This window comes from Camellia sinensis, chromosome 12 (genome assembly GCF_055761805.1).
Source record: "Camellia sinensis isolate YWXY chromosome 12, ASM5576180v1, whole genome shotgun sequence".
Taxonomy (NCBI): Eukaryota; Viridiplantae; Streptophyta; class Magnoliopsida; order Ericales; family Theaceae; genus Camellia; species Camellia sinensis.
The window spans coordinates 54,864,413-54,877,099 of NC_138972.1; the positions used below are offsets into that span (position 1 = coordinate 54,864,413).

The window sequence follows — 12,687 nt, forward strand, 5'->3', positions numbered from 1 at the left end:
CTTAAGTTGAAGTTGTGGTCACAGATTGCAACCTGCAGCTGCATATCTCTTGTACACTTTCAATGAGATTTTATTTTCATTCTAGTTATGACAAGATGATATATTATCCTGGTTTGTATATATATAGATTACTTGGCTTATGTATATTTTTGCCCCCAAGCAATCCGTACTTATATAAACCCCATCTACCTCCCAAACAAAGGATCCAACTTTCCGTGTCCAAGCCATGAACAATAAAATACCATGAAAAGTCCTTATCAACTCTGTTTGGATCATGGATTTGACGAGTAATTTGAAAAGAGAAATGAAAATGGTGTGTGAATTGTGAATAAAATATAAACTTTCACACACTTTTTCCCTTTTCATTTCCAAATCATTCTCCAAATTTATAATCCAAACACAGCCTTCAGTTCTTGTAGTTACTTGAACATGCAAATATCTGCCACCACCAGTGACCCAATCATGAACAAAAAATACCATGAAAAGCCAAGTTGTCTGTCAAAATCGAAGCAATAAACAAGATTTTATTGTTCTCATAAACATTTTTTGCAAACAGGTAGTGAACAAGTGCAATCCAGGCTACAAAGGAAAGAGGTACAAACAGTTTTGTTACTAAATTCAGGAAAAATACTTTGAAAAACAGAACATCAAATTTTGGTCTGCAAAATTTGATCTGGGTTTTTGTAGATACCGGGCTAACATGACTAACAAGTGACCTTAATTGAAATACTCAAAAGTGAAAGAAAGAAAGGAGTTGATATGACTAAATAATGAACAAGTAGGCTGTTATAATTGGCGGCCGGTGGGTCATCTTGACATCATTTTTCTTTTGCTATTCAAAAGAAAGGGAATTGGAAATGGGGAGTTGCATCTCACAACATTAAGTCTCGAACCTAAGCATCATGCCTAGTAAGAAAATGCCTTAACTACTAAGCTAACCCTTGGTCTTTGCTTATGCATAATTTCGGCTCTTTCTTTTTTGTTCCTATGGTGTATTGATTTTTTGTTTTCATTTGCAAGATAAACTCGCAGAATTTTCTAGTAGTACAAAATATATTTTTGATCCCCTATCAAAGAAAAAAGAAAAATATTTGTCATAGTGTCAATCCTTTGTTTGCTAACTTGTTACTTTAGTGTTGCGACTGTTGTGATGGAAATATCACCCTCTGTCCAATTTCTAAAATTTAATTTTTTTTGGCCACTGTCTGGCCCTAAACCATGGAAAGACACTGCTGGATCATAGCAATGAAATTTGTGTATTGCTTGTGTATCGCCAGAGCGTGAGCTATTTCCAAAGAAATTTTTGGTGGGCTATGTTAGTAAATGACTTTGCAAATTATAATTATTATTATGCTAGATTGTGAAATAGATCTTACGGACCTAAGCAATATATATGCAGGGCAGGTACTTTCTCTATTCATATTGACCAATTTTAATTCTTTTCTTTAAAAAAAAAAATTTGTTTTAACTGCTGGTTTTCCCATTTCTTATATTTTTTTGTTCTTACTATTGCTATTACTATTATTATTATTATTATTTTGGTAAAGAGGGAAAATTTCATTAAAACTAATCGAGCAGATTACAATAGCCCGCATGGCCTTAGAAACAGGGAAAGGAAGCCAGTCCACACTGAGACACCCCCAGAAAACGATGAGCCACCACCCTATTATTAGAGGATCCAATGTGATTAGTGAAGAGGAGTCTAAAATCATCAATCATAAGCTTGATGATAGCCAAGCTGGAGTTGCCAAACAATCCTTTAAACTATGGATTACAACAGCTGCATAACCTTCTTTGTTCTTTTATTACTTCCTCAAATCAAAGTTGTGGCTTTGGATGAGAATTCTATGAACGTGTAAAATCTGACCATTTGGTGAGTTCCCCTCACTCCCTATTGTGCTTAATCTTACCTTTGACTTGAAGGATCTCTAGCACATACGCATATGTTTATAAACTGTAATACTAAGAAAATTCTCTCTCTCTCTCTCTCTCTCTCTCTCTCTCAACCACTTCTGTCCATCTTGGAATTCAAATGAAGTTTCTTGCTAATTGCCACTGCAAAAGGATTTCTAGAAACTCTGGAATTCCTTTCGTATTCTCTGTGAACATCACAGACAGGTCAATTGCCCTTCATGTTTTGTGAGTGCAATAAATCTATTACCCTTATTATTATTGCAACCATTTCAAGTTTGATTTGAGTTATGTGAAATTATACTCTATTTTAGTAATAATTAATTGCTACTTTATTAGGACTTAGTATTGTACCTTTAGCAAACTCAATTCAGTGGGGCATTGATTTGGAGAGTTTGTTAGAGTGAGTGAGTGACCACAATAAATACTGGTGTAAAGGTATCTTGAAGTTTCATTGATTGGAGAATGCTTAAAAGATTTACCAAGTGAATGTTGCTTCCGTGATTGCCTAGTCCTTTAGTGATATGCTTTTATCGATTTGCCAGTCTATTCTATCAAATGCTTGAGGATATTCATTCATGCCTCTCAAAGTGCCACCAGAAACTAATTACAAGTTTATTAAAAATTCCATACAGGTATGTATATGAACAAAGGGTAGCCGCTACAAGTGGCATCTTTATCTCAATAAATGGTCTTCAGTGATTTGTGTCCTATTAATTGCTACATAGTATTTACCGTTTTTATGGTATTACTGAGATCATGTTGGAAATACACTGCTCATCAACTATTATTCTTGATACAGTTAGGTGTTCGATTATTCATGTTGTATTTGGGAACATTTAGATGTGCCATAATTGTTGCAATGAGCAACTATTTTTTGTGAAGTTTTTTTTTTTAATAGTAAAATTATTGTCTCTATGAGATGGGGTCTCTAGAATCTGAGACATGGAGAAATCATGCTATTGCCACTAGAATCTGAGACATAGCTTGAAGTCATGAAGGTTTTAGGTAAATTATGCAAGAATGATTAATCTTCCTTGCATATACAAATTGTAATTGTTAAGAGAAATCACTCCAATTTTTTAATGCCAGAATCTTGTTTATCATTCAAAAGTTAAGTTAATTTGCCAATCATACCCATTACTTGATTGTTAGAAATTATTTCTCATCTAAAATTGATTGTTTGATTCCGTGAGCTGAATTTTGGTTATTCAGTTCTTTTAACATTGTGGTTTTAATTTCTAACTCTAGCGCAAAGCACAAATTTTGAAGCTGTGGTATGATCGTTCTAAATTTTGATTGTCTCCATTTACGGGTAAACCATTGTTTGGCTAGAGTATTTCACGTGACTGCCAAGCTTCACCACCCACAGTATTATACATTGTTTAGTGTACTTTATTCAATTATTTGAAGACTTTTCGTTCCTCAGTCAACGTAGTAGTACAAAACTGGCCTTCCTTTTCATTTTAGTTTGATATTTCAACATTGCAGTCCTGACCTGGCTTACTTGATCCAGATCCTTACAATTAATTATTCTTCTGTGCTTTTGTTCCTTCCACAGACATACCAAACAGTTGTTATGATTGATTGGCAGAATGGAATGCAATCTCATTGTCCAGCTGTGTGGTCTAAGCATAGAAGGTGGTTGTTGTTGTCAATGATCTGTTTCAATCCTTTAGCATGTGTAATTTAGACACAATGATCATACACATTAGATTTATTTAATTGCACTGGTGGGATGTGGTTGGTTCTGTTACTTCTCTTCCATCAAATCATGTACCATTTTTACTTTCACTCGCCTATGGATACAAGTAAGTATCAAGATGTGACCTTGAAATCATTGTAGCCAGAATAGATGTATGATGATATTGAGATTTTAATGATCAATTTAGGAGTGTTGTGTAGTTAGTAGAGCTCTTCATGACTAGGTAACTCTTGGGGATGTTTTGTCATTTGACACAACATTATGAACAAACAAAGACTGCCAACCATTTACTTGTTTTGCTTTAATCATTTTAGAATAGCAGTGATTTTTGGTGCCGCATTATTATTTGATGAAACCGCAGCATCATTTGTGTGGTTATTTGAACATTCTTGCATGCAATGTTGGGGAAAAGAGCTCTCACCATTTTCACAGACCACGATCAGTCAATGGCTAAGGCAATGGCTAAGGCAATTTCTGAAGTCATGCCAAAGGTTGAACATTCTTTACATTTTATTTTTTTTTGTAATTTAATTCTGGATATATATAACAACATGCTGTAAAAATCAATAATTTCACACATTAACAAAGTATGATTGACAATAATAGTACACTTATCATATTTGTTTATGGGCAAATTTTAGTAATAGTCCCTATAGTTTCCTTTAAGTTTCATTTTGGTCTTTCTCCTTTGAATTGCAACACATTTACCTTTCCATTTTGCTTTTTGTTTCAAACAAACATAATAGATGATAGAGGTTAACTTTTTGGATGAAAATTGCTATTGGGCAATGTATGTAATCAATTTTCAGGGATAAAATGGTCTTTTTTCTTTCTCTCCCCTCTTTCATTTCCTCTTCGTGTTATCTCCAAATCACAAACCAACATTTCCATAACTACACCCACCACTAAATCTCTCCCCCCTCCACCTCCTCTTACGATGACCAATCATCACCTCCACACCATTCATTCCCCTGATACACCACCAAATAGCCACCTCCTTTCATCACAAAACCACCAGCGAACCCACCGCCCTTCATTACAAACCCACTTCCTCACCACTATAAATCCATGCCCAACCACCTCCTTATTCCATGTAAATGTTGAGCACTTGCACATCCCTTTTCAACCCTCAATTCATTTTGCATAAACCCAATACAATATATATTTCAAAATCATTCTCGGCAATTCTAAATCATTATTTGATTTAATATGTATACTCAATCAAAATTATCAGACTTTGTATGCAAATGTTGAGGGATTGCTAGTTATTTGTTTTATGCCATTATAGGGAGAGAAAGAAAGAGAGTTTTATGTATGTGTGCTTGTGTAGTATGTCCAGAATTGGTTAAAAAAAAAAAAAAGCACAAAAAATATCTTGGACTAAAATTCTATAGTGAAATTTAATGCAAAATCCTCCACCACTTCATTTAAATAATGATAAACAATAAACAATGGCTACGCACATAATTAAAAAATAATAATAATACTTGAAGGAATTTCTTAAGCACAATTTTCTTAAAAAAAGGGACAAATTTACATTAAAATTAAATCTATTCGATAGACAACATAACATAGATTACAACAAGAGTATAAGCATAAAAACAAAATTTGGGAATGTGTGATTCATTAGTGTTGTTTCCATCCCACAAAGCATGGGACAAAGTGGTGTAAGCTCAATGGATTCAAAAAAAAAAAAAAAAAAAAAAACACGAGAAATGCACAACAATTAGCAAATTACTATGAAGAATAAATAGGTATATATCTAGAGAACTTCAAGAACCTCAAAGGAACCTAGAAACTTTTCATTTTTGACTTAGCCTATTTCATTGTTCACATGTGCACAAAAGAAGTAACTAAATCATGTCTTGGCAAGAAAGAAAAAGGAAAAAAAAACAAAACAAAACAAAATCATATATCCAGATTTGATCAATTCCCCATATTGTTGCCTTGTAGTCTTTCCTTACACATAGGCACGTAATTTCTTTAAAAAACGAAGACGGATGGCAAAATCAAAGTCATCTCTGAAAGCTATCAATCCAATAACTTTTCCATTCGAGTCAAAAACAGGAGCCCCATTGAGCCATAAGCAGCACGTATGTTGTTAATCTGAATTACTGTCAATTCTATACTGTAGCACATTAAAGTGTTGAAATAATAATAGTCAAGATTAATAAGAATAGTAAAGGTCTCCCTCCTAGGTTTAGCAACTTGCCCCAATACAAAAGTATAATCGAGTTGGTTAGGGTGAGTTATAGAAAATACTTCCGTCCCAATGTCTATACAATTTTTACTACTAAATTTTCAGAATTCATTAGAATGAAGAAATCTCGTATCCATATCCTTGGTTTTCAAAATAAGTAGGTTATACTGGGGCTCTCTAAAAAATACCTCAACTTCTTGAAAAGCTTAACCTTCCCTACGACGTACCTAGGGATGGCCACATGGCGGGTTTGGGGTAGGTTTGCCATTCCTTGCCCCTGCCCCTGCCCTCGCCCCCGCCTAGCCCCGCCCCGCTTCACTCCCGCTACGGGTGGAATTTTTCAACCTCACCCTCGCCCCCACGGATATTCGACCACATTTCAAATAGTCAAAAAAATTAAGAACCATTTAAATTCTTAGCACACTAAATAATTTTTTTTATTTTCATATATATAAATAGTGAGACTTTTAAGAATATTATTTATTTACATTTAAACAAAAACATAGACTTTTAATATTATTTTCTTATATCTAATTATATTATATATATACATATTATTTATTTATATATTATTAATTATATCAGGTCAGGTTTGGATCGGGAGAAGCAATACCCGCCCCCGTTGCGGGTGACCAAAACATAATCCATCCTCGCCCCACATAAGTGTCGGGGCGGGTAAAATTTTCCCCTTTTGGGCGGGTATGGGTGGGCCCTCGCGGATTGGATTAAAATGGCCACCCCTATACGTACTATTACAACATTACCCTCAGGTACCAAATGTGTGTTGAAAGTGGGAGAGGGATGTATACCGATTGTGTGAATATACAAAGAGAGGAAAATAAATTGAACAAACACTTTTTTTATTCAATCACAAACAAATTATACAAAACAAAGCTATCTCTCTGTTAACTCTCAAACCTCTAAACTCTCTTAGAAATCTCCCACTCCTAGAAATGTTATTTTTCTCCCACTCTATCTAAAACAATCACATAACCTATCTATTTATAGATTTCACAAACATGTGTAAACCGTGTGTGCTAAAATGTGTCTTCCTCATTAAGCTTTATCAATGGAGCTTTCTTGAAGCTTCCTCCTTCTCCATTCTTCTAGTAGCTTCTCTGCTTTTCTTCTTCATTTTAGCTTCCTCATTTTCATTCTAGAACACTCCAGCAACTTCATCTTCTAGTTTCTTCATTTCCAAACTCAAATTGAGTTTGTATTTCTAACAATGTACGCATGTCAAAATATATCCATATCTGTTTATCATTACATTAGTACCGTACTCACTACCATCCTCATCCTCCGATGATCTTGGAATAATCGGCTATGATAATACAACAACCACCTTTTTTTATCCGGTTGTACAAAATTTCTCGACGTTGTCAGATTGGCATTAGCATTGGCATTGTTGTCCTCTGCTTCGGCCTTTAACTCCGCATGCGTTTACTTTTCATGGCAAGAATGAAACTTCTTTTCATGGCGGCATTGTATGAGACCTCTCCCTCGTCTTCTTCGTCTAAAAATGAGTCTTTAATGCATAGCAATATTCCAATATATAAGACAACCAGATTCAATCAAAACCCTAAACCTAATGAAGCTAATTACAGATCTGAAGAACGAACGAACCAACCAACCAAGATTTCAAAATGAGGATGAGGTGTGATATAACTCAACTCACCATTTTTTGTGTTTGTATCGCGAAAGAGCTCTCTCCGGTATTGCCTTTGTTTAAATTATTTGAATCCGAACCATTTCATTTATTTTTAAGGTTTTATTGCGTCTACAATTCATAAATAAATAAATGAGTCTATTTAATAATTATACTATTTTTTTTTATTGTGTTTGTCTCTAACAAGTATATTTTTTAAAATAAATTATTTATTATTTTAAAGACAAACGTGATAAAATAAAAATATTACAGTGTAAATATTCCGTAATGTCAACATTCACACGTCAATGTAAACATTTACACTATAAAATATGAATGTTTACATCACCAAATTGCTAAGCGTTCAAAAAATATTCTTAAGGATAAAACATCTAAAATATGATAATTATGATTTAGTGGATCAAATGTCCAAATAATAAAAAAGTAATCCCTTCCATACTCCATTTTTTTTAGACTCATTTTAGGCTTACAATAATAATCTAAATTGCTCATCTCATAATTCCAACGATTTACATGAGTCATGCAAGAAACTAATTTCATTGGATATTACTCAAATGTATGAATAAATTGTATCTTAATTTTTTGTGCTCCACGGGGAACAAAAAAATGTTAATACCTAGTGGACATTCTCAGAAACAAGAGGAGATTTTGGTTTATAAAGCAATCAAACATTGCATGTGTGATCGTCAAATATTCTTAACTGTCACATTCAAATTCAAGATTTTCTAGCTAGAGCTCTCCACTGATTGTGAAATGCACCAAAATAGATACGTGGTGATCAAATTAATTGACTAATTTAGCCATACACTAAAAAAAAGGTGTGTTCATTCTATCTGGAATTGCAAATCCAACCAAGTGTATCAGAATGATCTGTCTGTTACTTGCGATATTCATGCAATTTCTATTGTTTACAACCATATATCATACACTACATATAAAACATTGAGATTCTGAGAAACTTATTTCTATTTTTAATTATTTTCTCAATTATTAAAAAAAAATAAAAAATAAAAAACCTTTCCCCCGTTGCAATTCTAGTGTCACCCACCATCTGAATCCCCAATAGAAAGGCTGCCTGCCACAGCTATGACAAAGCTCAGTCAATGCCCGAGCAGGCTATGCTTCAAAGACGAGCAGTTTCACCCCCTCGAGTCAATTGATTTCATAGAAAGCCCCGGGATGAAACTTCTTGCAAATTACTTCTGCGGCTGCTTGTACTCTTGCTTGATCCTGCAGCCAATCATCATCAGGTCTTTATCATTCAAAATAACTTACTGTTTTCAAACAATAACTGCTTTTGCAGACAATTTTTCCAAACAATTAATAAACTAAACTTGATAACTGCGTTCTATACTCTCACCACTCCCATAACTCAAGACTAAATCCAACTCCCATGGCTCAATTTTCAAAATGTTGATTACAAAAGTCATCATCCCTTGAGACTCACATCAACATTTAGATGGAGATTATTACTCTGAGCTGCAACTTGCAACTGTGAAAAAATAAAAATAAAACACACACACACACACACCAAACTTTGAATATGTGATGATGCAGCCGATGCAAACCAAAGGTAACAAAATAATATGAACATGACAACCCTCAAGCTCTACACTATTTTCAAAGCACATTGTCATGAGTTCAGGGCGGCCCTGAGTTATTAGGAGCCTAAGGCGAATTTTTTAAATTGGGCCCTTCATGTATCATTACCTTAAAAAAAAATTTGTTTGGATAAAACAAAAAGGATAAAAATTTATTTCTATTGCATTACAATTTAACAAAATTTAGATAACAAATATACATATATATATATATATATATAAAATAATTGAACTTCAATTAGTTGAATCAAATCTTTATTTTTTAGCTTATCAATGCTATAAGAACTAAAATTAATTGGGGGTAAGGATGAGAATTTTCGACACAACTCAAGCAATATATAAAATTAGTAAGTTAAGGTTGACTATTTTTCAATATGAATCTAAGTATGGCACGACTCAATAATATGAATTATTAGTTATATATTTTAATGTTCACTAAGAGATGCCATGATATTTTTTAAATCTTTTATTTAACTCTATGTAACTGAATAAAAAAGTATGTAAAATAATAATTAAGGCTAATATCTTTTTTTCATTTAAGATATGTATTTTTTTGTTACCTATTTTAGAGTCAATCTAATAAAAAATATATAGTAATAAAGTACAATTTTTTTAATTAGAAAAATGCAATTGAATTAAAATCAAACATTCTATGAATAATTTCATTTAGTAGAAATAAATTTTATAAAATTCAACTTATGGGAAAAATTTTAATTTCTTCATACACTTGCTAAATTATTTTTAACTAAAAGTAAAAGTTTTCACATTAAATATCAATTGGACACGAATGAAAATAACACCACACAACATGAAAATAAATGAATTGAACTAATATTAAAGTAATTATGAAATAACATGACATGGTACACTCCCCTAATTGGGGGTCCTAAATTTTGTTCAAAATTGGTGGCCCGAGGCGACCGCCTTAATGGCCTCACCTCAGGGCCGGCCCTGCATGAGTTAAGAAGAATAGTAATATGAAACAGCTTTGGAGAAGAACATCAGCCACAAATAACTCAAAAACAAAATAGAGAAACTTAATAGCTGAAATCATGAAAAAATATATATATATCTTACTTTTATTATAGAGAAACTAAAAAACAAAAAATCACTCTTTTTTGACAATGAACGGCAATAGTAGATTTTCAGAATAAACTAAACAATTTATATCATAACAGTTCTAATAAACAGAATTTGCATCATTAATTTATGCTATAGCGTCAATTTTTACTACAAGAGGCCACCTTTCCTGACCAAGGCATTTAACTTGCAAAGTACAGATTCAGCACACCAGGTTCTTCAACTATGCCAACGTTCTTAACATAACAACAAAATCCTAATTTGAGAGGACCAAATTTACTTAATCCTACAATGTTTTCCTTTTTGGCACTGAGAGTTTAGGCCACTGCAACAGCACATGTGGGAGGTTCACCTATTAACCTTGAAATTTGATAATCATGGATGAAAAGCGTCTCTTCTTCCAATTCTACGTGCTTTGAAATGAGCATAATGCATCAAATAGTTATTTGTACCTAAAGGAACTTCCAGCTCAATTTGCACCAATTCAAACGAACCACCCAACAAGCATACCATGCAAAGAAAAGTTCCTTTGTTCAAAAGACCACCCTTGAAGTTTTGTATAATGCTTCTTGAGGACTTCTATCCTCCAAATGAAAATTATTTATAAAGTAGTTTCAGCAATATGAGAACTTCATTCTTGGTAATCCAGTGTCAACACTTGTTAACAATACAAAATATCATATCAATTAGAGTGCACATTACATAAAAATGCAAACATACAGAGATAGATTTAGAAACATAACAATAACACATTAACGAAATAGCAAATTCAATCTTGGTGAAGATCTTGCAATCCAATCATGGAACATAAACACAAGATTGACATATTTTTAATAGCATATTTGGGTGTTAAACGACCAAACTAATAAGAACTCTATATATCCAAAATATTTGTAAAGAACAGACAAAATAGCTTAGCACAAAATTCCGAATGGTGAAAATTGCAACTCAAACTTAGGTATGTTTCTCCTCATTCCTCCTTCAAACGCAACTAAAGGAAGAAATGCCAATGCAGGTGCTTTTATGTCCACAAGGGGGTTTTGAAAATGAATAGCCATATGAGTATTAATAGGTCTTGGACTAATGCAGTGAATGGAAAAGTTAGATTGGGACGAGCATGAAAAAATTGCTAAAAAAAATAGAGTACCAAGTAAATTTGATGACTCATGCTTGCAAGCCAATTCCTAGACAAAGCAAAGCAAGCATGAAAATAGATAATATGGCGTAACATCTCTAGATTTTAGGAAATACACAAGCTTAAGAACATATGAACAGAGAGAGAGGGAGAGAGAGAGAGAGAGAGCTGACCAAGGGCTTCAACAACAACCTAGGGTTCCGATAGCAAAGACCAAGGGATTCTGTGGCAATAATGGATGCGTAAAAAATCTCCAGCTAGCAATCCATCCACACTCTCAGTTGATCAAGGGGTATGGCCTTGGCTTGAAGAAAGTAACCCATATACAAAAGTATTAGAGAGGTATAAAATAAATAAATAAAAACTTCATATTAAGAAAATGAGTAACGCGTACCAATATGAGAAACGAGCATTTTATTAAGAAAAAACAGATATCATGAGTAAAAAACAGGCCACAACCTATAAAGAGTGGAGCAGTTTCATTTTTTTTTAGAGACAATTTGCATGTGGGTAGTTGCTTAAAAGGGCATTGCATGTTAGTGGTTCCCCAACCTAAAAGTGCTTGGTTATGTAATTTTAACAACAATAACATTAACCATTTCATTAGACCAAATGAAATTTAAAAAAAAAAAAAAAAGTAGTTACATGTCAGTGGTTCCTTGAGCTAAAGATGAGATCAAAGGGCTATAATATATATGTATATATATATATATTTATTTAAAGTGAGAAAGGCAATTGTTTCTCTAAAATGTCATGATCAATTCAAAAGAGACAACACCCAATTCACAATAAACACACATACTGATAAAAGGTTACAAAAAACAAAGAACAAAAAAAAATCCAACACATAACTTTAGGATGGCAGGACTTGAAACATTGATCCTCCCTTCTCGAATTAGCAAGAAATACAACTCAAGCTAAAATATGGTATGGCAGGATTGTAGGCCCTGGGAGTTATTACTTGATCAAGGGTTAAACACAACTTCAAAATAAGGGAACACCAAAATAGTGTTCTTGATCACTAGAACCCATGGCCACACAAAAATGGAGCACTGGAACCCATGCCAATACCAAAACGGTGTTCATCAAAGTGTAAATAGCAAACACAAGGAACCTGTTCAAACTTATCCAATCAATCACAATTTACACGCAGCAAGATTAAATTTAATGACATGCAATGCATATGCTTAAACTAATACACATTTATACAGCAAAAGAAGGCATATGCACACATATTTTTGCAAATAAGTTTTGGCAGATTCCATTGAAGTATTACATGACACACCCACACATCAAGGCGTTTCACATTTACACGAAAACAGTGTGCCACACTTGAAAACAAAGTGATATTGATGCCAAGGTGTTTCGCATTTCAAAATAGTGTAT

The 12,687-nt window shown here is 33.4% G+C and overlaps 1 protein-coding gene and 1 long non-coding RNA gene across 28 annotated transcripts in view; one reads left to right on the forward strand and one right to left on the reverse strand.

Moving 5' to 3' along the window:
* LOC145804509 (uncharacterized) overlaps positions 1-3,798 on the forward strand; it is a 49,160-nt gene extending 45,362 nt beyond the window's left edge. The window contains exon 2 of the long non-coding RNA XR_014346389.1: positions 3,473-3,798. This is a non-coding gene — a long non-coding RNA (uncharacterized LOC145804509). The remainder of the gene's footprint in view (positions 1-3,472) is intronic.
* Positions 3,799-8,293: 4,495 nt separating this feature from the next.
* LOC114301339 (putative protease Do-like 14) overlaps positions 8,294-12,687 on the reverse strand; it is a 30,852-nt gene continuing 26,458 nt past the window's right edge. For 15 of the 27 annotated variants that reach the window (XR_014346413.1, XR_014346403.1, XR_014346411.1 and 12 more), the window contains 2 exons: positions 11,475-11,605; positions 8,294-8,715 (listed from right to left, as the gene is read on the reverse strand). Coding sequence is in view for 5 of the 27 variants with exons in the window: in XM_082898650.1 (XP_082754776.1) it covers positions 8,638-8,715 (78 nt within the window). In the remaining 22 variants the exon portion in view is untranslated. The remainder of the gene's footprint in view (positions 8,716-11,474; positions 11,606-12,687) is intronic. The other 12 variants (XR_014346419.1, XR_014346415.1, XM_082898650.1 and 9 more) reach the window with 2 other exon arrangements.